Genomic DNA, 25,765 nt, shown 5'->3' on the forward strand with positions numbered 1-25,765 from the left:
TTGTTTTATGTTTACCGGTTGTGCTTCATTTTCCTTAGCTGCCTAGAGTTGTTGCAAATAAGGCTACATGTAACAATTTACGGTAAGCGTAATTTGTTTTACGTAAATTTACGGTATACGGCTGTGTAACTCCAGGCACCCTTGGAAGAAACCAATAACCTATATCCAAATGAAAAATCTGCAGTTTGTTGTTTTATTTATTGCATTTCCAAATTAATAATAGTGATCTGCTATACCCTGGAACCATAGAAATGACTTGCTGAAGAAAATGAGCCCCTTGAGGCTTTTGTGAGATATTAAATATATGTTAATAACTTCTCTTAATTTTCCTTCCACGTTTTCTTAATAACCTTCCACATACTTTCCAAGGCAATGCACAAAATCTAATAAAACAGTTACAGAACAGCACAAAACACAACAGGATATGAGTTGAAAAACAATGCAAAGTGGACACCTATGGCAGAGACCTGTTCATCAGCTCGGAAAGCTAAGAAACAGCTACACAAGCACCTGTTTAGCACGTTCTTGCAGAGCAACAGCTTAAATAGTACACAGACAGAAGTGGTGGAAACTGTACCTGCACCTAATAAGCAATTCATTTATTAGCTTCCTGAAAGTGTCAAACTACTCCCTTAACATTACTTGCTCAGCCTCAAAATCATCATCTTCTTAAAGCTATTAATCCTCATTTCTTTTCCACGCCCTTTCTCTCTCACACACAGATGCCACAATATCCCAATTCTGCTGATGTTGGCAACTGGCAAATGCAAACACCACCATGAAAACAAAAGGGGGGAAATCACACAACTCAGCTAGGCTACAAAAGAACACTGGATAAAAAACTGCTCTTTTGGAAAACATAATCCCCCATCATTAGTTTTCCAGCCCATCGAGAATTTACTGTTTACTTCTAGAATTCATCAGTCCAAAAGATTATAAGCAACTCAGCCCCAAATGGCCTCACTATAAGTTATCTGTCCTGATAAACAGGATCCTTCAGGGATTAAAGAAAAACCATCATTCTCCCCCTCTCTTCAAACCCCGGCTGCCTTGTTCTTTTGGTATATTAGAAAGCTAAGGTAATTTAATGGGAAATGAGATTTCACAGATCCTGGCTGCAAAACTAGTTAAATTAGTCAATGCAAAATTATGAAAATACATTACCATTGAAATTTGAGCTTCAGTGCTTTCACAAGGGCATTACAACAGAACTCTAATGCAAGAATTGGCTTACTATCATTTTCCAAGCTCAAATAGATACATGGTATGACCTAATAAAGGCCAAAGTTGGTTGGGGCCAAGAGACTACAGTGGCAACTCTAGTTAAGAACTTAATTCGTTCCGGAGGTTCGTTCTTAACCTGAAGCACCACTTTAGCTAATGGGCCCTCCTGCTGCTGCTGTGCCGCTAGAGCATGATTTCTATTCTCATCCTGAAGCAAAGTTCTTAACCCGAGGTACTATTTCTGGGTTAGCGGAGTCTGTAACCTGAAGCATTTGTAACCTGAGGTACCACTTCATACCGATTTCACATCCCACTAAAATCTCTAAGATCTGAACATTCTAAAGCCTGAGCATCTTCGAGAATTAGCACAAAAATTGATTTAAATCATGCAGAAAATGCATGGCACAATACAGTCCTTCTTGTAGAAAACCACTTCAGACTGAAAGGGGAGGGAAGAAATCACTGGGAAGCATGTCAGAGGCAAGGCAAGACTAAAACCTTGTTTCCCAACACGCTTATTTACCCTCTTTTAAAAAGAAGATAATTAAAATATGTAGCCCCATATTTGCAGTCTGAACAGAAGGACTGTTTTTCACGTTCAATCAATTCAGACGTTTGGGGTGCCTTTGTTATGGCTAGGAACAGGGCAATACCAGTTCCTAAGTTTTAAGTGACTAAAAAAATGATTTTTTTTTTAACATTCTGCTCCCCACCCTGAGTCTTCAAGATAGGAAAGAATATTCATCCAATAAATGAGCAAACAAAATAGGATTAGTGTAAAGGAGCGGGGGGGGGGGGGAGATCTCTGTATAACTGTATGTTACCTGAACAAGTGGAGGTTTCCACCTTAGGTTTTTGAGTGGCGCAGGAGTAAAATTAAAAGATCCTGTATGGCGTTTCTTCACTAATAGAGTAACGCCAGAAGGATTCTCACGAAGCTTCCTGACAAGGTTCTTCAGCTGCCATCCCACCTTCAAAACAAATCAGACAAACAAACACTTAAAGAGTGTTTACTGCCCTACATCAGAGGCATATAGATCAAATTATCTTCTATAATACTGGTGTGGAATTCACATTTCACTGCAGAATTATGAGCTCTAGGTTTGGCCACCATCCAGAAGCTTTTAAAGACTTCTCTGTTAATGTAGGCTTCTGGAGGCTGGGGTAAAGGTGCTATAAAAATGCAGAGTTTCAGTGAACGCTGTCTTCCAGCCTGTAGGCTTTGAGATGAGAGAGCTACGTATAAATACGTAGGGTGTTTTTTGTTCTTTTGCCTATTGGGTATAAAAATGGGGTGGGGTTTGGCTAGGCACTAACACCATCGGCCCTGGAGCAACATTAGATATTGTTAACTGACCTATTGGTAAGCGTTTTTGCTCACTTATAGCTCTTCACATATTACAAATTAATCAATTGTTCACCGTTAGTGACGTGACACTATGGTGGATTTTTAAAAATAAATTATTACAATTTAAACAGTTTATTTACTGTGAGCTGTTTTGAGCATAAATGCATCTATGGAATATGAGGCACATATAAACAAGCTGCCAATAACTATGATAGTGAGTTGGCTCATTTAAGCAGGGAAGAGTTCTTCCGGCCCCCAAATCAAAGCCCTAGCACTTAATTTTGGGATGGGGAGGGTAGACAGCTCATGGTCCCCAAATCAGTAGCAATGACTGCTGAGCAGTGGAAACCTTCAACTGGCAGCAAAGGCGCAGTCTGCCATCTTCCCTACCTTGCCCATCCTAGCCCCCCTCAAAGGCACAACTTTGTGCATGTGCCTAGAAAGGGTACTCACATGAAATGACTGTCATCAGCTCACCCAACCCAGGATGCCCCTGACTAAACTAAGAAACAGTTCTAGATGCTGGTATTGCTTGAGTGCTCAATCCAGAATTTCCCAGAAGAGTCGGAATAGCAGACTCTTCTGACTCTACCTGCCTCCATGAAGGACATTGCAAGCTTTGTGTGGTATACAACAAGAAGGACGGAGGAGTCTTCCTTACTACTGTTTCTTGACCTGACTTCCACCCACTATAAGGGGTTCAGGCCCACATTTAGTAAACTTTTCATTTGGGACGCGGGTGGCGCTGTGGGTTAAACCACAGAGCCTAGGGCTTGCTGATCAGAAGGTCGGCGGTTCGAATCCCCGCAATGGAGTGAGCTCCCGTTGCTTGGTCCCAGCTCCTGCCAACCTAGCAGTTCCAAAGCATGTCAAAGTGCAAGTAGATAAATAGGCAGGAAGGTAAACGGCGTTTCCATGTGCTGCTCTAGTTCATCAGAAGCGGCTTAGTCATGCTGGCCACATGACGTGGAAGCTGTACGCCAGCTCCCTCGGCCAATAATGCGAGATGAGCACCGTAACCCCAGAGTCGGTCATGACTGGACCTAATGGTCAGGGGTCCCTTTACCTTTACCTATAAAACATCTAATCATTCTTAAATAGCCTCAGTACTTGATGTTTTCAAACTGAATTGCATTTCTCAGGAATGAGTTGTTGTTATTGTTGTTGTTTAAAAAAAACAAGTTTAAGGGAATAAACTGATGGGAAGCTCATTCTTTCCTTAATCAAAATGTTTTATGACAAACCTTTTATAAAAAGTTCGAGCTGAATTTATAGCATGAACTTGCTATTATAGCGATAACTGCCTTAATGGGAAAAGCACCATTCCAGCATTAAAAAAAAACCCTGAAGAATTTAATTGAAAAGGTCAGTCACTGGTAAATGAAGATAAAATCTGTATTGTGGGCTTGCTCGCAGTCTGAAAATTGCTTGGCTAAAAATAAAGGGAAACAAGAAATGCCCTTTACTCACCACAGTCTGGCGATTCACCTGGATCACTTCATCGCCTGCATGAATTTTCTGAGACCTATCAGCCGGTGACTGCAGAGGACAAAAAGAGGAGCACTGAAATTTTCATTGCTTTGCCACTTAAAAACTACTAAACTGTTGCTTAGTTGAGTTTTTTTTTATTATTATTAAAAACCACAGTATGACCTTAACAGAAAAGCCAAGCAGATAGACATGCCTGTGAGATTTTTATGCAAGTTACAGCTGCCATCTCCATCACTAGCCATCACAACTATTAATTAAATAACTAGCAAAAGGCTGGTCAATATGGCAGGTGAAGTGTGAGAGCAGGAAGGGCTTGTCGGAGAACATGGAAACCAGGTGGTGGCAGGTTCACACGACTAAGTGTGTGGCACTGAGGACCGGATCACTCAGCATTTTCAGATGGAGGGCAGGTTTTGCTATCAGCTCAACAATGCGTCATAATGGCGCTCTTTGCCATTCGCTCCTATAGGGACAACTAACCATTTCCTTATATTGAAGATCATCACTGGGAGCAGCCAGTGGTGACCACGCCACTAACTGAAAATAGCGCCTCCTTCTATCTACATAGCCTCATCTTTATATTTGCATAGCCACGCCTTAGGTTCTATTTCAAGGGCTCCTCTATATACAGTCATACCTCAGGATACGTCTGCTGCAGGTTGCATCTTTTCAGGTTACAGACACACCGAACCTGGAAGTCCTAGAATGGGTTTGGCACGTCTGTGACCTGCACGCATGTGCAGAAGCACTAAATCGTACTTTGTGCATGTGCAGAAGCGCCGCATTGCATCACGCGCGTATGCAGATGTGGTGCTTCATGTTGTGGCCTTTTCATGTTGCGAATGGGCCGCCGGAACGGATCCCGTTCGCAACATGAGGTACCACTGTAGTGCAAGTGAATGTTTGGGACTGGCATATATCCTTTCTATACGAAACAAAAGCAGCAGGAAGTTCCCCAAACTGTTGAAAACTACCCCGTGATCTTAATCAATAAACCCTTAATCAGATTTTAGATGTTGAGCAAACAAAACAAAAGTTTGCCTAAGGTCTCACAAGGGATCACAAGGCCTCAAACTCTGCTGTGATTTTCTGCTGCCAAAAGCAAAAGCTCCTTTTGGCTAACCTGGCTTGTCCTGACGTGAGAGGTCAAGCAGAGATTCAGCAGGAACAGTTTTTGTACCATCAAAAGGATGAGCAATGCAAAGCTTAATCCTTGTCAAACAGGTGTTAAAGGCACAGGAGTCGTGGGAAAGAAACTTCTTCAGTTATACTATCTGTGACTGTTTGTACAACTAGGCCTGCACTGTCCATTCCAGTGGTGACTAGGGACCATTGGGACTGGCAGGGCAGAGTTCTATAAGCCTGCTGAGTTCTATAAGCAGGAAGCAGCAACACTGAGACCAAAGAGGAGGAAGCTTGCAGGCAGTGCCGCCCCACAGAGTAGTTGTAAGTAAGAAGGCAGGCAGACTGGGGTTGGTGAAGCAGCATCTCATTCACCATAACAGACCAGCCTCCATTGGTCCACTCTTAGTGGCAGGAGCTGTACAGGATTGCAAGTAAGGTCTTCCCCATCCTTTTAACTAGCGATATCAGGGACTGGATAGGGATGCGGGTGGCGCTGTGGGTTAAACCACAGAGCCTAGGGCTTGCCGATCAGAAGGTCGGCAGTTCAAATCCCCACGACGGGGTGAGCTCCTGTTGCTCGGTCCCAGCTCCTGCCAACCTAGCAGTTTGAAAGCACGTCAAAGTTCAAGTAGATAAATAGGTACCACTACAGCGGGAAAGTAAACGGCGTTTCCGTGTGCTGCTCTGGTTCGCCAGAAGCGGCTTTGTCATGCTGGCCACATGACCTGGAAGCTGTACGCCGGCTCCCTCGGCCAATAACACGAGATGAGCGCCGCAACCCCAGAGTCGGTCACGACTGGACCTAATGGTCAGGGGTACCTTTACCAGGGATTGGGCCTGGGACTGTCTGTGTTTCCACTGAACAACAGCCCCTCCATGAAGTCTCTTTGCATCAGGAACTGGGAAATCTACACTGACTGCCAGAAAGGGGTGGTGGTGGTGGTGGAGATAAAGACAAAACCAAAAAAACACACCCAAACATGGAATAAACCTCTAGGATTGCTACAAGCTTCCAACCCACCAAGCAAGACATAGAACACTTAGTAGAAAGCCTTTTCCTTCACACAAACACACAGAAAGCCAGCTTCAGACAGTCTGAGATCTGTAATTTCTATGTACTGCTTAAGAACTTCCATCATTAAGCAGAATGTTTAATAAAATAAAATATCCTGTTTTGGGTTGTTGTTGTTTTTAAAGGAGTTACTGGCTGATGCAATCACATCACTTGTGTGTCTAAGGAAAATTCTAAGGAATATGAGTCACATGTTCACAGTCAGCAGTTGATGGTGCTACAATCAAGTGACAACTTGCATGGATTTTACCAGGGTCAGAGAACCTCAGGCCTCCCAGATGTTGCTGGACTCCTAATCCCATCAAACCACACCCAAAGGTCAGGGATGATGGGAAGGTGTAGTCCAGCAATCACAAATTCCCCATCCCTGGATTAAATTGTTTTCACAGATTCAACAGAGTCTTGGTATTACCGTACATCACTTCCTCTAATTGCAGACTCGGGGGGGGGGGGGCAAGTGCCAAAAGCTATTTGGTCAAAATGGGGCTACTGTGAAGCAAGGAAGAGATATAAGCATGTTCAGGAGAACCCTGAGGTTTGCAAGGGACAGAGGAGTAGCCCAAGGGTGACCGAGCAGCCATGGAATACTGAGCTTTACTTGGAAAAGAAAATGGACTATCCTCAAGGGAGGCATGGCTGGCTGGCTCCCTAAGCAGAAGCATTCCCAATTGCAACATGTCGTTGTGGGTCCCATTTGTCATCTCAGATTTTAAGGGAGGCAGCTTACATATTTCTGTTGTGAGTCTTTGGATCATAAATTCAAGCAATGGAAATGAGCCCCGGTCTGGGTTGCAAAAGAGTCACAAACCGAAATTATTTTGACAGAATGAGAGAGAGAAGAACTGTTGCAAAAAAGGGGTGTTTTCATTACTTGTTGAGGCACAGCTAGGTAGCTACATGACACAGTCATGCTGAAAACCTATAAATCGGAGGAAGAGATTTAAGGCACAGCATGGACCAGGTAGGGACAGGGAGATGATCGCTTCTCCTACGTGAGCTTTCCCACCTGAAACTGCTTAATCCTAGCACTTTTCTCCCAGCGGGGGTCAGCTCCAAAACACAGGGCCACCCCAGGGGGAGGGGAGACAGAGAACAGTGGATGAGGTCATTTCAGAATGGGAAGTATGGAGGAAGGGAACAGCTTCCATATCACACTTTAGAGCTACGTTCACACACAACTTTCTATATAACAGTAACCCAGTTATATCACATGGTCTACCACTGCTGTATACTTAGGCCCTGACAAAGCGAAAATGAGCGAGCCCTTCCCAACCTCACTCTCTCCAGTTGTTTGCTGGACTCCAACTCCCATCAGCCCCCATCACCATCACCTATGGTTGGGAATGATGGGAGCTGCAGTCCAACATCTGGAGAGAACAAGGTTGGGGAAGGCTGAACTAAACCAACTGGAAGTTATAGCAGAACCCCCCACCCCGAAACTTTAAAAACCATTAACAACAATGGATTCTAAGACACACAGTTTTAGTTATTTATGCTGCTATACCACTGAACACCATGTTTCTTTTGCTTTAAAACCTGTCTCGAGCACACATGAAGCATTTTAGTTTGCATGTTCTTTATTGCTTACTCATCTGATAAAAAGCTTGCAAATTTAACTAGATTTTTCTTTATCGTAGGGAACATGCTGCAGGGTCAATTATGTGTACTGAAACATAGAGGTGTTAAAAAAAACTTATCACAAATATCCTAACTAAGCCTGTTGTCTGCCTTGTTAACTATCAGCAAGCAGCAGTTTGGCACCTAAATATTTACTCTGTTCTGTCCAGGACACAGCATTCTCCTGCAGCTGTTGCTTTAAATGTCTCCAATGCCATTATGACCACTTCACATCCAGTGATACTCCTGACATCCCACTCATAGAGAAAGGAAAAGGTACTGTAAGCTGATGTGTGACTCATACAACTGAAACAAATGTCTCATTTCCTCTGTTCCCTTATCAAGGGAAATGGAGGACAGGACAATCCCCTTGGGCTACCTGAGATGAGAACTGAAAGCCTCATTAGGAAAGACTCCCTCACCTTTCACCATCTAATCTGACGCATTCCGGAGGCAAAAACTATAGCAGCAGCACCTTCATAAAAGAAAGCTATTGGGAAAGTGAGGCAAGATGCCTGGGAAGACGGGGAACCTCCAGTGGGCAACTCCCTTTTTCCTTGGAACGGAAACACCTATTTGGCAAAGAATCCAACAGACGATCTTTCTGAGTACGCAATCATAGACGTCCAAAAATGTGCACTGCACATACCAAGGAATATCTGTCAGGATTACGAAAAGCTGTTTGCAAAAGCTCTCAAAGAAACAAACAATACAGCCCTCTAGGCTTGCATCATGAGTGTTTGCAAGATGACTGGAAAGCTCTGTTTGGGTCAGATCATTCCCACCAAAAGCAGGAAATCACAAACCATTAAAAACAACTGGGAAATCCTGTCACCTGACTGGAATCGGACACGTCTCGCTCCTCTTGAACAACTCAAGAGCTTTAATATCTACCATCTCATGCTCTCCTTTATCTACACTATTGGATGGACAGTGAATGAGAAGCAGCAGCAACTGCAATGTCTAGTCTCCATGTCTGAAAGGAATCATTCTACTAATTGTAAATCACTTACTCCTCTATGGAGATATGCAGTCCCCAAAGAAAAGAAGCTAGGATTTTTCAAGTATGCTCTCTAAGAGACATAAAGGAGACCCAAAGGTTTATGACTGCTAACCTGCTGTGTTTCCTTTAGGGAAGGAGGGAATCAGTAACAGTTTGCATGCTTATAAAATCCTGAGATATATGTGCCAAGCAATCCAGGAACTTTTATTCAAACTGTAACTCGAAGTCATCAGATATTCTGACAGATTTAAACACTTGCATGTGTAGAAGTTTTTTAAGCTTTACAATCAGCATCAAAATCTGTATTTTCATTCTGAACTCTGCCAAGCACTGTCTTTCAGTTCAGCAGAAATATGATCCTCATTGTGGCTGCAATTATTTTCCACACCCCAACCAACACATTCAACCAGTCTTTCCCTTTTGACCCTTCATAGGCTTTGCAATTAAAAAGATCTGTTTCTGTTATCTTGAAAAATGTGTTTGTCCCAGGAAGCAAATGGAATCTTACATTCTATTACTAATCTAAACATCCTGCTGCTGCTTTTATAAAGGACAGAGCACATTATGGAAAAACATATTTGCTCAGCCAGCATTTACTAGACCAAACACTATAAGCGCTTTACTCAACAATAGTTCTGGTAATTCCAGTTATTTCAAACCCCAGCGGCATTTTGAAACACTCTTCTCTATTTGCATACTGCAAACTGAGCTAAGGGGTTGATATTAGACAGGCAGACACCATCAGACAAGCACACACTTAATTACCACAGTCAATGATAAGTTAATGTTAATGTTACAAAACCCAAATAAATAAATAAAAATATGGCTTCAGAATCTGCTTTTAATCAAGTTGGCATCTTGGATCTCATCTTCATCTAAGATAGCTTTAATTAATTCTGTTTGGAGGAAAACATTAAAAAATACTCACGTTTTCTGTTGTTCCAGTAACAACATGCAATCCATCGTAAGTAGATTTTATATACATTCCCTAAAATGGATAGTTAAAAAGATAAATTTAGCGCAACAGTAATTGTAGCGCATCCACAATTATATTGAGGCTCAACAGAGACAACTATTTATGAAGTGCAACTTTTCCCATAATCCCACTCTGGCACCAGTCCCAATGAAACACTCTTTAACTGTGTGAACCCAGTCACTAACCTTTTTGGACTCACGGAAACATTGAAGAAATTGTCAGTTGCACCCAATACATTCCGCAACCAAGCGGACACCACAAACTATTTTACTGATATCAGCAGAATGCTGCTTTCAGGTCTAATTTCAGCAGGGGGGACAGGCCGGGAGGGGGGTGCTGTGGACACCAAAAAATCCTCTGGGGGCACCATACCGGCAACCCCTGATATAAAAGGAGTGAGAGAGTGTCTCACTGCAGAGAAGGGAAATGTTCATCAATTTATATCCTCTTTTCTAATGGGAACTGCTTATTTTGAGTCTCATACAACTCAACATAATAGCAAAATTGACAAGCAGGATCTGATCTAGACAATTTTACTCCTAGGATGACCTGGATAAATAAAAAGTCTTGGATTGCAAGGCTGAGCCAAGGATTCCTTTTGGATTTCCCCTTCAGTCCTTTAAAATAATTGCATGTGAAGGTATAGAATCATAGAATTCTGGAGTTGGCAAGGACCATGATGACTGATAAGAATGCATCCTTTTGTGTACTGTAGTTAAAATAAAACATTTCCCCACCATCATGCACACACACAGAGCTCCAAGTCATTGGGGAGGTGTACTATCCAATAGGTGTCGATGAGAGCAAAACCAAAATATACACATTTGTTGCCGGGAGCTATTTGCAGCTTTCCCCCATAAGCTACACAAAGTGCTACAAAAATTGGCAAAAACAGTTTGGCTGAGGGACAAACTGATGGACAAAATGAAAACACAATACAGTATGGTAATTTCCCAAGGTATACAGCAATGTCTCCTGAAAACCTGTTGTCTGCATACAATGTAAGCAACCCTTCTTGATAAACACACAATACATGCAAAATCCAGCTCTTTTTTGGTGCAAAACATTTTCTGAGGAGGGTTTACACCACTCGAACAGCTCTGCATATCTTGAACTTATTGCCACTGAAAGGGGAAGGTCTTTATTGTCTAATTTTTACATTATTAAACTAAATAACTTGTTCCTTCTGTCAACATCTTGACATTTGCATTCTTAGTCATGTTACAGCTCAACAGCAACAGTAATGGCTTCCGTACAAAGGTATCAATGCTAGTATGGAGCTCTCTGTTGTAAGATCTTCTCCACCCCTCTAGGTACATAGGGATACTGAACAGTAGAAAAGATTGTAGAAAATATTGGAAGTTCCTGTGCACGTGGAACTCTGGATTGTGTACTTTAAACTCACACCAGTTTCATCACATTAGCCTTCAAGGATTAAGCCACTATAAATGCACTTGAAAAAATGATAGCGGGAAGCAATTCAGGATTTGAGGAAGGAAAATATTCTTACCAGGCCTTCCCCAGGTTTGATGTTAGTTAAATGAACCTCCTCGAGACACGCACCCTGGCTCATCAACGGATCAGTTGTAGATCGGATTGTCTTATCGCAAATTCCATTTAGAACCTTGGACTAAAACAAAGGAAGCGCCACAGGATTACTTTTGCAATTGTTTTTGTATTACAACAAACACAGCTCCTCCGTCCTCCCCACAAGTAAAGGGGTCACTGCATCCAGATTTATAGGCTGCAGCAGCTGCCAGCACTACCTTTCATCAACTCCATCTGGTAAGAAAGCTGCTGGTCCTTTGTGACATATTCAAATCCTGCAGCCATAATTCAGGCCTTTGTAACTTGAAGCAAGGCCACTAATCAGCTCCACAAAGGGCTGCTCTTGTTTACAGTGGGGAAGCTTTGGATACTGAAGAGCACAATGGCCTGCTCCCTAAAGGAAGAGGCTCAGAGCATCATATGCACAGACGCCTTGTTCCGAGTCCAATTGTATATGACCCTTAAAGCCCTAAATAGCTCAGATTCTTGGAGACTCCCTCCTCTCTTGAATCCTAAGACTTTCATCATCACTGATCAAGAACATCGTTTCAGTTTTATCACTTATGCACCAAATCAGAAAAAGGGGATGCAAATGTGTGTTTTCTTTGTGGTTCCCCTCAACAATAACATCCTTTTCCCCTGGAATCTCACAAAAATCCAAATTAATTAAGAACCCACCCACCCACCCAAAAAAATAAGCATTTAAAGACTTTTCTATTTGGGTACAGTTAATTAGATCCATTCAGGCGGAATATTAATATTTTATTTTTAAATAATTTTTTTTTATTTTTTCACTGTTAGGTAAGCTGCCTTTAATTCAAAAGAATGATGTATGTTTTGGGTTTTTTGTGGGGCGGGGAAAATTAAAATTTATTGTAAAACAGCAATAAAAATTTAAGGATACACCAAACAGCTAATACATACAGAATCGTGCCTTCACATTCTGAGGACAATGTAGGCCAGGGGTGTCAAACTCAAATTCATCGGGGGCCGCATCAGCAGTTTGGTCACCCTCAAAGGGCCAGTTGCGTCTGTAGGACTATGTGTCCACTCTTTATTATCATAAATTATTGTCACTGCATTCAATTATTACTGTTTTTTGTAATAATGTAAGCTCATTCCCGCCCCCACGCGGATCACATTCCTGCGTCGTGGCGCGTGTGTGGGAGGGGATGTAAACGAGGGAAATTTGAACAAAAGGTGGGGATCGACGGCTTCCGGGGGGGGGCGCAACTAAACCTTCGGCAGGAAGGAGAAAGCCACTGCTGGGATTAAAAACCTGCAGATGGAAAGAGGGCTTCCCTCTCCCGCCCTGCGCACACCCAAACCCCGCTAGGCTGGATGCCACACGCTGCAACCCACCCCATGCTTTGGAGAGGGGCAGGAACATGCGGTGCAACGCCAACTCCCTGCTTTGCTTTTGCATCCTCCTTCCTCAGCGCCAGAGTCCCTTCCGCTCGCGCTGAGGGAGGGCAGCGGATTTCCCGAGGAGGAAGGCGGCGGCAGCCCCAGCAGACGTGCATCTTCGCCTCAGAGCTGCTCTTCCGCCCACCCGCGCTGTTGTCGTCTTCGCCGCCGCCTCTCCCTACAGGGACTGCAGGCAGAGGAGGCTTGAAACCCCCCCCCAAAAAAATCCCCCTCCCACCTACTCAAACCTCGAGGCGACTCCATCTGGAGCCCTACATCACGAGGGGCTGAGAGGAGGAGGCGGCAGAGCGGGAAGAGCAGGAACCCGTGCCGTCGTCGTCGCCTCCCTCCCGGCCGCCCCCCGGGGAGCAGCTCCGCCGGAACTGAGAAGCCAAAGGGCGGCTCGGGGGTGGGGGGCAGAGCAAAAGCCAGGCACCCTCCCGAGTGTCTATGAGGAGAAACGGGGGAAGAGGGAAGGGAAACCCGGCTCCATCAAGAGAGCGGCTGTTGCGCTTCGCCTACTTCCCCCTCAGGCTCACTCCGCGTCCCTTTCGCCCGCTCGCTCGCCCACCTCCCGGATGCAGCCGAGGAGAGGAAGGGAAGCGGCGGGCGGCGGCTCCCCATTGCCGCCTCACTCGCTCTCAGAGACAACAGCAAAGCCCGCCAAAAAAAAAATCCAGCACTGCTCTGTCCCGGCACCAACTTTGCCGGTGGCACCTGTAGGGCTTTCCTACCTCCTCGGCGGGCTTCCTCCTCCTCCTCCTGCATCTCACTTCCCCGTCTGGCCGCTGTTCCACCGCCTCCCTCAGCCTCATTCAAAATTGAAATTCCCTGGCCAAGGCCGTCAGCGCGGCTCCAGCGCCCCGGCCTCCGCCTGCAGCCCCACCCCCGGTTTTGACCCTCGGCCAATCGCAGGCTCCAGAACTACTGTCAGCGGCTATTGTCGTTGTCGGCTACGCGGGCCACATGACGAGGTCTGGCGGGCCGGATTAGGCCCCCGGGCCTTGTGTTTGACACCCGTGATGTAGGCAAAGTGAGAAGCAGCTGTTGTAAAGTTTAGCAGTGCAGCAAACACTTTGCATACACAAGACCCCTAAGCAAGAGCTAGGGCATTTCATTTTTAATTGGACGGCAGCCAACAAGGTTGTGAAAAAGAGAGCCCCAAGACCTTAGAAAAGGCATTGACAGACAAAAATAATAATGGGTTAGCAATCTGACTCAGTATACATAATATTTAACAAAATGACTAACACACATGCCATTTTGAGAGTTAAATAAATAAATGCCTCAATACTGCAGCAAAAAAGTGTAGTAACCACTGCAATGCATACATGGAAGGGAATATGGAAAATTGGGGACGGTGGACGGTAAAAAACTCTTTACTTGTTCTATGTTCGATTGAATTGTGTGTGTGTTTATTTTTAGCTATTGTGAATTCCTAAGCATCTATCAGCAGGCGGAAGGCCTTATCAAAGAACACAGCCCGATTCATGCCAAAAGCAGGAAGAGATGATTAACCATTGCAAAAATATAACGGGCATGTCAAAGCATCCCTCTTCCAGTTACAAGACTGCTGCAAAAATATTTGGGAAAACTCCCTTTCAGACCAAGTGCAATTAGAAACCATAAGCAGTGCAGGTCTTCTGTAAGAACAAGGTATATTTGCTACCACACTGACAGCTTTACTGCTCCTGGGCTTTTGATTGTTTTGGGTGTCGTGACGTTTTCATGTGTCAGAATGCTAACGTATGCCTAAGCAATAATGTTTGAAGAATTAGCCGGCAACTCCTTAGGGCAAGCAAAACAAAATAAGCCCACGGTTTGTTGCTTTAGTAATTCAGCAGTAAATTATAAAAAAAGTGGTGTGTTTCATTTATATACCTAGAAGCGTAGCAGCAGCAATTGGCTTCATTCCACTTGCTCCATGTGTCCACATTGCAAGTGACTTCAGATCTCTTGCACTGCCTGATTCCCACTCTTCTCTATCATCCAATAAGGAACTTTTGCTTCTTCCCACGAGACACGGGGCAGAAGTTCCATCTCGGATGAGAGAGAAGAACGCAATGCAAGCAGCACAAGGTATGTGAGCTCCATTAATACACAAAGCTTCTTTTCAAATCAGTATTGTCTCTAAGAGCAGTTTTGAACAGGAAGGCATTCAAAGAAAGAGTTTAAACAGAAACTTTTGCACTTACTACACTGAGAACTTTATCTTCCATTTCAGACACAGGACAGTCCTTTTTTAAAAAAAAGAGAGAAAGCAAATATTCTATTAGTGGAAGACCCTTATGCAGCAGTAAACCAACACTTTTGACACTGCTGACTTGTACAGTAAGTAAAAGATGTGTGAAATACAGGTGACATTTAGATGCCTTTGGCAACGGTCCAGAAAGGCTTGCTCTCCATGCAAAACCACAGTTACTCACATGCAGCAACTATTCCCTTCATGCAAGCAGATTCTGCATGCACCTTCTACAAGAAAAACCCAGTGGAAACCAAGGACTCCATTTTACATTCACAAGAAAATTCACATGTGATTTTGGCAATATATCTGCACCTTCCACGATCTGATTCCGCTAACAAGAAATATAAGTAATATCACATCTAGCACACATGGTCCTTTCTATCTCAACCTTTACTCACAAGAGGTAAAATGATTTGTTAAAGAAACAGAGGGTCAAACAGCGGTCATTTAGCTCAATATTGTCAACACTGGCTGGCAGCAGCTCTTCACAGTTTCAGAGAGGTGGTAGATGTTTTGCCCGGCCCTACCTGGAGACAGCAGGGATTGAACCTGGGACCTCTGGCATACAAAGTGTGCTCTGCCACTGAGCTACAAGCCTTCCCTTTCAACATGCACTTTACAACATGCATTGTGCCTTTCATGAGCAGAAGGCATTTCTGCTCACACAAGGGGGGCAGGGAGCTCTGATTTATGCCAGCTCCCCCCCCCAAAAAAAAGCAGACTCCGATGTCAGATCCCACTCTGCTCTGAAAGGTCTTCAAGTTTCGGGGGGGGGGGGCAATGTTTGGAAGCTGTGGCCAGGAAAGCTCTGTGGCACCAGTGAAACTCCATTTTCACTTCTTGATTCAGAATGTGTGCACACATTTAAAGCCTTTGGTCGTGTGTGTGCTTTTAACACAAAAATAAAAGAACCCTCTCCAAATATGCCACTGAAAGAATTCAAGTCAAAGTATTATTTACTCAGCAAAAACTACAAGGAGACTTTGAACTAAAAGAAGCTCGTTTAGAAGATTATAGTGTTTTCTCTACTTTTGAAAAAGTGCATGAGCAGAAATTTCAAGATGGAGAGCCCAGCTTAAATCTAGGGGAGACTTTAAATATTTAGCATTCAATCCAGGATGGGAAAGGGCATGGCCATGTTGCTAAATTCTGGGCAGCAATACTACCTTTCAGGGAAGACTGCCTCTCAAAGCGGTTTACAATCAAAGAAATATATAACACTAAAATATTTAAAACTTAACATTATCTAATTGTATTTTAAAATTATAAAACCGAAGGAAGACAAAATAGGCCATTTAAAATGCATCTCAACATCTGCCATGTCCTAAATCAACCCCCACAGTAAAGAAACGAGCATTTAAAGTATATTTAAAATAGAACCAGAGATGTGCCTCATCCACTATAGTTTTATAACTGAAGGGGCTACTGCAGAAAACACACATAGCTATGCATAATGAGAACTGGTTTATCACAAGACAGCCTTTATACCACATTGGTCGAAAAAAAAGGAAATTCAAATAAAGAAAGCATTACAAATTATCTAGGGAAGATTAATGCTTATACATGGCCCAGATTTTCATAAAATGTGACCCACATACTCATGCAATAAAATGCTGCCGAGTAACTGGGTGACTTATAGGTGTGGAGTTTTACAACAAGCTAAATTAATAGCCTTACCAAGTAAATAATTCCTAAAAACAACACTGGGGGGGTTTTTGGCTCCCCCCCCCCAGTGTCGACTGTGGGAGGCCAGAGCAACAAAACTTGGCAACGGTCTCCATACACCTGCTTCCTCCAATGATTTCTAAAAATCCCCAGGACTCCAAATTTGTTTCTGTTACCAAGCTACGTGTAAAATTGTATTGCGGTTACTTCCACACACCCAAAGTTTTGCCCTCCTTTTTGTAAAATGTGGATGGAACAAGGTCAGATGCAGAATGGTTGGTGGGTTATATACACATTGTATCAACTGACCTTCTGAACAGTGGTGGTAAGATCCAAGCAGAGCTGAATGATTTTGTTCTTTGTGACAGAAAAGTCAGCTATCCCTGTAAACGGCGTCCTGTGGTAAGAAAAGAATGGACCTTTAAGAAAAAAGAGAGGCCACACAACAGTAGTCATTACCACAAGGTTAGCATATTTAATAACAGGTCTGCTATAAACTCCTGTGCTTGTTGTTTTAAAAGAAAACCCTATTAGTTAGGTCTGCTTACAATGACCACACTTATACCCTAATCCAGATATTGAAAACTCTGCTTGCAACGAGTTCTCATCTCACCCGGTTCCTCTGATCATGGGAAAGTCAAGGCTTGTCCCACTTTTATGTTGTGCTTTGCCAAAGGTGGCGGCATATGGACAGAAAGGGGAAAGCAAACCAGGATAGGCCACAACATATATTAGCCCTGAAAATAAGTAACTGGTCCACAGTATTCAAAAGAAAGATTTGTGATGAAGTTATTACATATTTATAAACTACATATGTCTCTAAGCAGTTCACCAAACAACAAATACAATATGCACATATTATAAACAATGAAACGGGGGGGTTGGGGTGGGGGGGATGGGACGCTACAATATAAAGTGGATGAAGAAAGAATGCAGCGAGCTTCCAGTCAACAGCTCCAAGCCCTGGTAAAAAACAAAATCCATTCCAGCTTCTCAACAAGATCCTGTCATTTCCACAATCTCTCTCATGATGTCTCTTCCTGTCACACTATCAGAGTTCTTTGGAGGGCTGGCAGGATGTGAGAGACTTTTGTGTTTATCTCAGGCCTCAAACTGTGGAAATATCCGCAACTGTAGCCATAGATCAGCCTTCACCAACCTGCTGCACTCCAGCTGTTTTTGGACTACAACTCGTATCAGCCCCAAGCAGTACAGTTGTGCTCGATGAGGCTGATGGGAATTGCAGTCCAAAACAGACTGCAGGCACAAACTTGATGACAGCTACCTTAACTTTTCAACAGTATTATCCAGAAGATGAAAGGCACGCTTTCTGCCTCCCAGCCCTTCACTTCTCTGGGGCTACTCCAAATTCCCTTTTATCGCATAGTGGAGAAACAGAAAATTCAGGCTGCAATCCTAAACCACTTACCTGCGAGGAAACCCCACTTAATTCAATGTGATTCTTTTCTGAACAACTATGTATAGGATTTCACTGTAAGTTATAGACTGATTATATTTCATTGTTGTTTTAAGGAACTTGGGTCAAGAATGGCCTAATGCAAAGTGGCAAACTTCCATGTAATCTTTCCTTGCAGTAGCATAAGGGAAGACCACTTTAAGGCACAATATTATTTACTGTACTTTTTAAAAAAAATAATTTAGCAGGATTTATATACCATTTAGATGTCGAAAACTCTACACAGTTTATATGAAGATACATTAAAATTGCTAATAAAACCAGGTGTTAAAAACAAGTTAGCCTAAAAATAAAATAAAAACCAGCAGTTTCTAAAATATGCATTATAAAATAAAATTAGATATTAAAATAAGTGTTGTATTTACATATCTGGATAGACTTGCTGAAACAAAGCATTTTTTAACAGGCACCAAAAATAGTACAGCGAAGGCACATGCCTAATATCAATAGACAGGGAGTTCCAAAGTGGAGGTGCTGTTATGCTGAAGTACACTTGGGAAAGTGCTACCTCCACACTTAAGATACTGCAAGATAAAGGTTATTTGTAAACAAAGAATCCCAAGAAGGCAAGCAAGGAGAAATGTCTGTCCCAGCTTCCCTTTAAAGTCTGAGGGGGGGGTGCTTTTGGGGGGGCTTGGAGGACGGAATGTTGTTGTTGTTGTTTAGTCGTTTAGTCGTGTCCGACTCTTCGTGACCCCATGGACCATAGCACGCCAGGCACTCCTGTCTTGCACTGCCTCCCGCAGTTTGGTCAAACTCATGTTCGTAGCTTCGAGAACACTGTCCAACCATCTTGTCCTCTGTCGTCCCCTTCTCCTAGTGCCCTCCATCTTTCCCAACATCAGGGTCTTTTCCAAGGATTCTTCTCTTCTCATGAGGTGGCCAAAGTATTGGAGCCTCAGCTTCACGATCTGTCCTTCCAGGGAGCACTCAGGGCTGATTTCCTTAAGAATGGATAGGTTTGATCTTCTTGCAGTCCATGGGACTCTCAAGAGTCTCCTCCAGCACCATAATTCAAAAGCATCAATTCTTCGGCATCAGGACGGAATACAGATTCTTAAAAGATATGGATTACCTTCTTAATGTTTGTGTTTAAAAGCATACAAGATATCCTACCTGTCCAGCCATGTCAGCAAAGCCTTAGCAGCACCAATAAGCTCCACCACTGAAGTAAGGAATTCATTAGGAGGCTTGCGTGAGGTATTTCCATCATAATTTGAACTTCTCCTCCGGCTGCCAATGTAGTTTTGCAGATTGTTGGAAGAAGCTCGTAGCTTAAGAAGCAAGTTCTTCATGTTGTCCGTTTCAAGACCATAATTCTGTGGAAGAGATTTTGATTTAATTTATTCATTATTTATTATTTAAGTGGCCATCATGTCTTTTCAAAGTATTTTTGAAAGCATGAAGAAAGCTGCCCTGCAAAGGATGCCAGGTGTCAGGTGTACTCGTCCAGTATCCATCTCTCGGGCACATATGTATATATTCTTCAAAACATTAATAAACAAACAAACAGCAACCTTAAACACAGTTTGCCAAATTTGGTCCTAGTTTGCATTCCTGAATTTGCAAACCCTAGTTACTCGAGTTCAGATGAAATTGTAAAGTATGGTTTGCTGAGACTAAGTGGTAAATTAACAAAAGTGTAGGGGGCAAAGGGAGGAAGCAGCATACAAGCTAGGGGCTTCTGTATGTAAGGACACTACGCCACCCCCACACCCCATTTCAAAAAACTGCTTTAACCATAATTTGAGGCTGGTTTCGGTTTTCCTATGATGCAGTTCAAGAGCTATGAAAACTTCAAAGCTGGATGCAGCCAAGACCACAGGCAGACATGTACACAGGCAAATGATAAACTTACAATTCTAAAATTCATCTGTACACAGCCAGCAATTGAGGATAAGTTTTTTCTACATAAGGCAGCTCTCAGGCACTAAGAGATTTAATAAATAAAGCAAGCATTTAAACACAGCAGTAATGTAAACCAACTACCTTTCAAAATTACTTATAAACAAGTATGACAAGTTGTTCCAATGTGAGTCCTCCATCAGTTTTTTTTCCATTCCCTTTTATAGGACACCAAGAGATTTGTTTTTGTTATTATGCTGCTTTACCTCCCACACGCTTTAAATCCGGTTACTGGCCAAGTTCTTCCAGCTATATATACAAGCCAACACAGGCACTTTTTTCTATTAACCCTCAAATGCTACTAATGGGCAAGGAATCCCCTCTAAACATCATCCCCTCTAGGAAAGGGTAAAAGCGCTCAGCAGTGAGCCACTGTTTGGGTCAAGCAAGTTGCAACAATCATATGGCACAAAACAAAGAGTTTTCTGAGCTGCTGAATTCTCAGGGTCTATATTTCAAATAATTAGGCGTCATTATAAAATGAGGGTGTAACTGCATGATTAACTCCTGAAAGCAATTATGCAATGAGGAACAACCCATTATTCCAATTTATGTCTGCATTTGATCGTCATGCTAAACTGTAGCCCAGCATGATGTGACTGGGCCACAGCAAGCCTTGGGCATTTGTTTTTACCCTTCTCCACATGTGACTGGGAGGAGGAATTTCTGTTTCCGCTTACCGTACTTAACCACAGCTTGCCATCCAAACATGGAACTGTGGTTATGCTTAACTATGGTTAGTTTAAGCAAGCTCACTTTGAAGTTGGCATGAAGATTACATGTTTTAAACCTGGGTATCAGGCAGGGTATGGGACCCAGGTGGCACTGTGGTTAAACCACTGGGCCTAGGGCTTGCTGATCAGAAGGTTGGCGGTTCGAATCCCTGTGACGGGGTGAGCTCCCGTTGCTTGGTCCCAGCTCCTGCCAACCTAGCAGTTCGAAAGCACGTCAAAATGCAAGTAGATAAATAGGAACCGCTACAGCGGGAAGGTAAACGGCGTTTCTGTGTGCTGCTCTGGTTTGCCAGAAGCAGCTTTGTCATGCTGGCCACATGACCTGGAAGCTATACGCCGGCTCCCTCGGCCAATAATGCGAGATGAGCGCGCAACCCCAGAGTCGGTCACGACTGGACCTAATGGTCAGGGGTCCCTTTACCTTTATCAGGCAGGGTAGATAAAAATCAATTATTATTTAAAAAAATATTTAAAAATCAGATTTTTAAAAATTTAAATTGGATTTTTTAAAATTTAAAACAGATTTTTAAAATACTGTACAATGCTTTTGGAGGAAAAATGTTTCTAAAGATAGTTTTCTATTTAAGTTACTGGTACTTTATAGTCCAAAGGCTATTCATCAGGAAATAATAATAATAATGATGATAATATATTATTTGTACCCCACCCATCTGGCTGGGTTTCCACCGCCACTCTGGGCAGCTTCCAATAAAGATTAAAAATACATTAAAATGTCACACATTAAAAACTTCCCTGAACAGGGCTGCCTTCAGATGTCTTCTAAATGTCAGGTATATTTATCTCTTTGACATCTGATGGGAGGGCGTTCCACTACCGAGAAGGCCCTCTGCCTGGTTCCCTCACTTCTCGCCATGAGGGAACCACCAGAAGGCCCTCGGTACTGGACCTCAGTGTCTGGGCAGAATGGTGGGGGTGGAGACACTCCTTCAGGTATACAGTACCGAGGCCGTTTAGGGCTTTAAAGGTCAACACCAACCCTTTGAACTGTGCTCGGAAACTTACTGGGAGCCAATATCGGTCTTTCAAGACCGGTGTTATGTGGTCTCGGTGGCTGCTCCCAGTCACCAGTCTAGCTGCTGCATTCTGGATTAGTTGTAGTTTCCAGGTCACCTTCAAAGGTAGCCCCACATACAGCGCATTGCAGTAATCCAAACGGGAGATAAATAAGGATTTGTTTTAAGTTTTTCATGTGTGCTAAAACTCAGTCTAAGTTGTTGTTTTTAAAAATCGTTTAACCACATGGATACATATGCTATAATGTTATTGTTTTGTTAAATAAATTGTTTACATTGTTATTAAGGGAATGATTTTTTCTCCTTCCAATGAAGTCCAGCAGAAAAGTTGTCCAAATATAAACAATAATTTTATAATTACCTGTCTTTGTATTTCTAACAGTATAACCAAATCAGTCATTCTTGATATAACTGTAAAAACTACTGCATATTCCTGCGTATAAGACTACTTTTTAACCCAGGAAAATCTTCTCAAAAGTCGGGGGTTGTCTTATACACCGGGTCGTATTTCTTATACGGCGAGTATATCCCAAACTGGAAAAGTTGGGGGTTGTCTTATATGCCCAGTCGCCTTATACGCCGGAATATGGTACACTGAAAATTTATTATTTCAAAAACCTTCATCTGGTTGTAAATATTAAGATTATACCAGCAAGAATGAGTCTTCCTGTAAAAAATGATTTAAATCAAGTCTTAATGACTAGTGATTTAAATCAAATCCACCCTGGTAGCAGGCCGGGGGCAGGACTGGAGCTGGTCAGCAGCATAGATTTTTATCTCCCGCAACCTCAACATGCCATTTTTGGCAAGCGGGAAGAGCCACTCTCCTGTCAATTACCTGATGTTACAATCAAACCATGTGACAATCAGCTGACTGTTGGGTCTTGCGGAGTGCTCTGCAAAGGGCTTTGCAGGCAACTGGAAAACTGCTTTCACTTTAACCTTCTTTGCCTGCCCCACATGTGTATGGCAGGTGGGTGTGGCTTGACCAAAATGTCCTCACAAGCAAAACATGAAGGCCCACACCTGTTTTAAGCTATAGTTAGCATTAATGACAATTTATTAGAACCTGATGATCCAACAAAATTTTTAAAAAATGAGGCAAAAGATTCTAAACACCTACTCTCTGCCACACTAGAGGAGTGGAAGCCAGAAGCCTATGAAAGCCAGAAGTCATATGAAAATATGTTCCAAGAAGGTGGTGGGGAGATCATGATAGACATCAGAGCAGGCCAATGAAAGCTGCCCACAAGTGGCTTCTACCGAAACTCAGGGGCGGGGGGAACAGGTTTGCCCTGAGCTCAGTTATGAGAAGCAGATGGCACACGTGTCTAAAAATAAATGAGAGATCTTATGTAGCATGTTCCCTGCTGAAAATGGGTGGAATCCAATGTGTGTTTCTGAGCTGATGGAAGGTATCCATCAGTGGAACAGTGAGTGAGGCAGTATTCAGTCTCCCTACGGCCCCCATCTCAACATGTGCTCCAGAGGCTTAGAAAAAAAAAACCCTTAACAGATTTTGCAGGGCATGAGGGGCTGCCTTCAGGGGAATTTAGTATAACTTACTAAATTTGTTAGTCGCTTTTTCTTGCCAGTGCAACTCCAAACAACTTATAAAACAAAGCAAAACCACCAAACAAACAACAAAACCAAGGGGGGAGGTTTCTCGGTAGTGGAACACCCTCCCTTCAGATGTCAAGGAGATAAAGAGCTATATAAGTTTTAGAAGACATCCAAAGGCAGCCCTCTCCTGGGAAGTTTTTAATGTTTGATAGTTTACTATGTTTTATATATGTTGTAAGCTGCCCAGAGTGGCTGGGGAAACCCAGCCAGATGGGTGGGGGATAAATAAAATGTTGTTGTTGTTGTTGTTGAACTTCCCACCCACTCAAAAAGGCCACCAATACATACTTAAAGGGGAAGAGAAGGAATTGTCAAAAATGGTCCCTTTCACCATTCAGCTGACAGATGCCTTCCATCAGCAGAGCAACACTCATGCATTCTATCCAGTATGTAGTGTGTGAGGGAGGAGCTGTGCATGTCCCAGCAGATAGAATAAGATGGAAGTTGTCATGAGCATGACCGCTCAAGAATTGTGCATCTAAAATGTTTGCTGAATTTCAGTTCAGTTGTGAGCGATGGTGACCATAGAGCACACATGCAAGCTACTGTATTTGGCCACTTCCTTACTAAAAGTTAAAGAAATCCAAGTAACTCAGATGGAACAAGCTAGACAGAAATGCTTGTAACACCACCCCAGTCAGGGAGTTATTCCCTTTCATGCAACAGTTTAGAGAGTGGCACTCAATCTTAGAAAACTATTTCTATAAATAGGCTATAATAATTTATTTTCACAGCTCTCCCTAGCAGAGAACAGTGTCCTCAGTTCACAAATAAGGAAACCTGAGATGGTGCAAAATGGAAAGTTAAATGGGAAGTGAGTCGTGGATAAACCACCCATGTGGGTTAAGGATAGAATACCAGGCACTTTCTCCACTTTCTCCACCTACTCTATACAAGTTTAGCAGTCGAATTTCCAAGGAACTATGGCAAATAAGGTTAAAAACAAATGTTTTTAAAGTATTTTTTATGCGAAATGTGTGGCCCGTATTACTTTCTTTAGTAAAATATTTACATAGGCAATTATACAAAACATATCAGAAGCCCCCTTTCAGCTCAACACACCCTTTCATCGTACACAGAGAAACAGCACACATCCCTGGGAACACACTAAGGTCAAACATTCCTGCCTTGTTAATCATTAATCTGAGTAGTTGCGGATCAAGTTGCCTTTGACAAGGTTTCCTAAAGGCTTATTATAGTTTACACAGACAGAATGCCTAGCACAGTAACCCATGCATCCCACAACACCAGTCAAAACAAGAGTCAGAAAAGCTAATATTGCCCCCCTATATTTCAGGCGTGGCACTGGAATGGTAAATTTAAAATAAAATAAAAACTACTTCACACAATCCAATTATTTACTATCTGCACAGCAGTGTAGAACAGAAGCCGCGCCTAGGCATTTTTATTGCATTCATCTTTACAGAGGTTTGTTGCTCACTAATATACCGCATTACTATTAGTCCCTGGAACTATAGAGTGAAACTGATTTGGCCTAGGGCTACCCAGCAAGTTCATGGGTAAATAGGGATTAACCAAGTTCAACTCTAATCCTCCTCTTCTCCTTGCCAACAGCAATTAAATTTCCTGGAATGACACTTTAAAATTGGATTGGGGTGGAGGGCCAACCCTGACATCCAGCTCCCCCCTCACACACACACAAAGTGGCCTTCCTGCCAATCCTGACGCTACTCATCCTTGGGCAATGGGCAAATCTGTCAACTTCAGTTCTCTACGTGTTTCACTTTTCCAATCTTAAATTCACTTCACCACATTTCTGCAGCAATTTGCTATTCTTCTTAACCCTCAAGAAAGCTTTTCAGCCCTTTTTGTACGACTTTCTTCTGATAAACGCATTTCTGTATGCAGTTTTGACTAATAAACACATTTTTGCAAGCACGTTCCAATATAATGATTTCTTACATGTTGCTTTTTCTAATATATGCACTGTTGTTATGCACATTTCCTCTTAAAATAAGGTTAGTGAAAACAAGCCAACTTCACACCATAGCTTGCGGGTCACAGCTTGTCAAGTACAATGGTTGGAAGACAATGCCGTACCACTTTCTAGCAATTCCAAAAATACAACATATTCTCCCCTTCACCCTGCTTCCAACATAGGGCGGGATGTCATTTTCGCTGAGCCACAAGAACTTTCTTAAGCAAGGTCAAAACTTGCATTTATGAAGGAAATTAGGAGGAAATTGAAGAAGATAGAATACAGCTTTGAGTTTTGGCAGACATCCAGCTCTGTTCGTTTTATCCCCTTTT

General features: G+C 42.8%; 1 protein-coding gene across 1 annotated transcript in view; it reads right to left on the minus strand.

Moving 5' to 3' along the window:
- CNKSR3 (CNKSR family member 3) overlaps positions 1-25,765 on the minus strand; it is a 66,726-nt gene that overhangs the window by 7,321 nt on the left and 33,640 nt on the right. The window contains exons 3-9 of the mRNA XM_060272769.2: positions 19,315-19,517; positions 17,031-17,118; positions 15,007-15,048; positions 11,367-11,486; positions 9,809-9,868; positions 4,043-4,111; positions 2,049-2,195 (exon numbers count right to left, since the gene is read on the minus strand). Coding sequence (XP_060128752.1) covers positions 2,049-2,195; positions 4,043-4,111; positions 9,809-9,868; positions 11,367-11,486; positions 15,007-15,048; positions 17,031-17,118; positions 19,315-19,517 — 729 coding nt within the window. The remainder of the gene's footprint in view (positions 1-2,048; positions 2,196-4,042; positions 4,112-9,808; positions 9,869-11,366; positions 11,487-15,006; positions 15,049-17,030; positions 17,119-19,314; positions 19,518-25,765) is intronic.

The sequence above is a fragment of the Zootoca vivipara genome, chromosome 3, assembly GCF_965207765.1.
Source record: "Zootoca vivipara chromosome 3, rZooViv2.hap1.1, whole genome shotgun sequence".
Classification (NCBI taxonomy): Eukaryota; Metazoa; Chordata; class Lepidosauria; order Squamata; family Lacertidae; genus Zootoca; species Zootoca vivipara.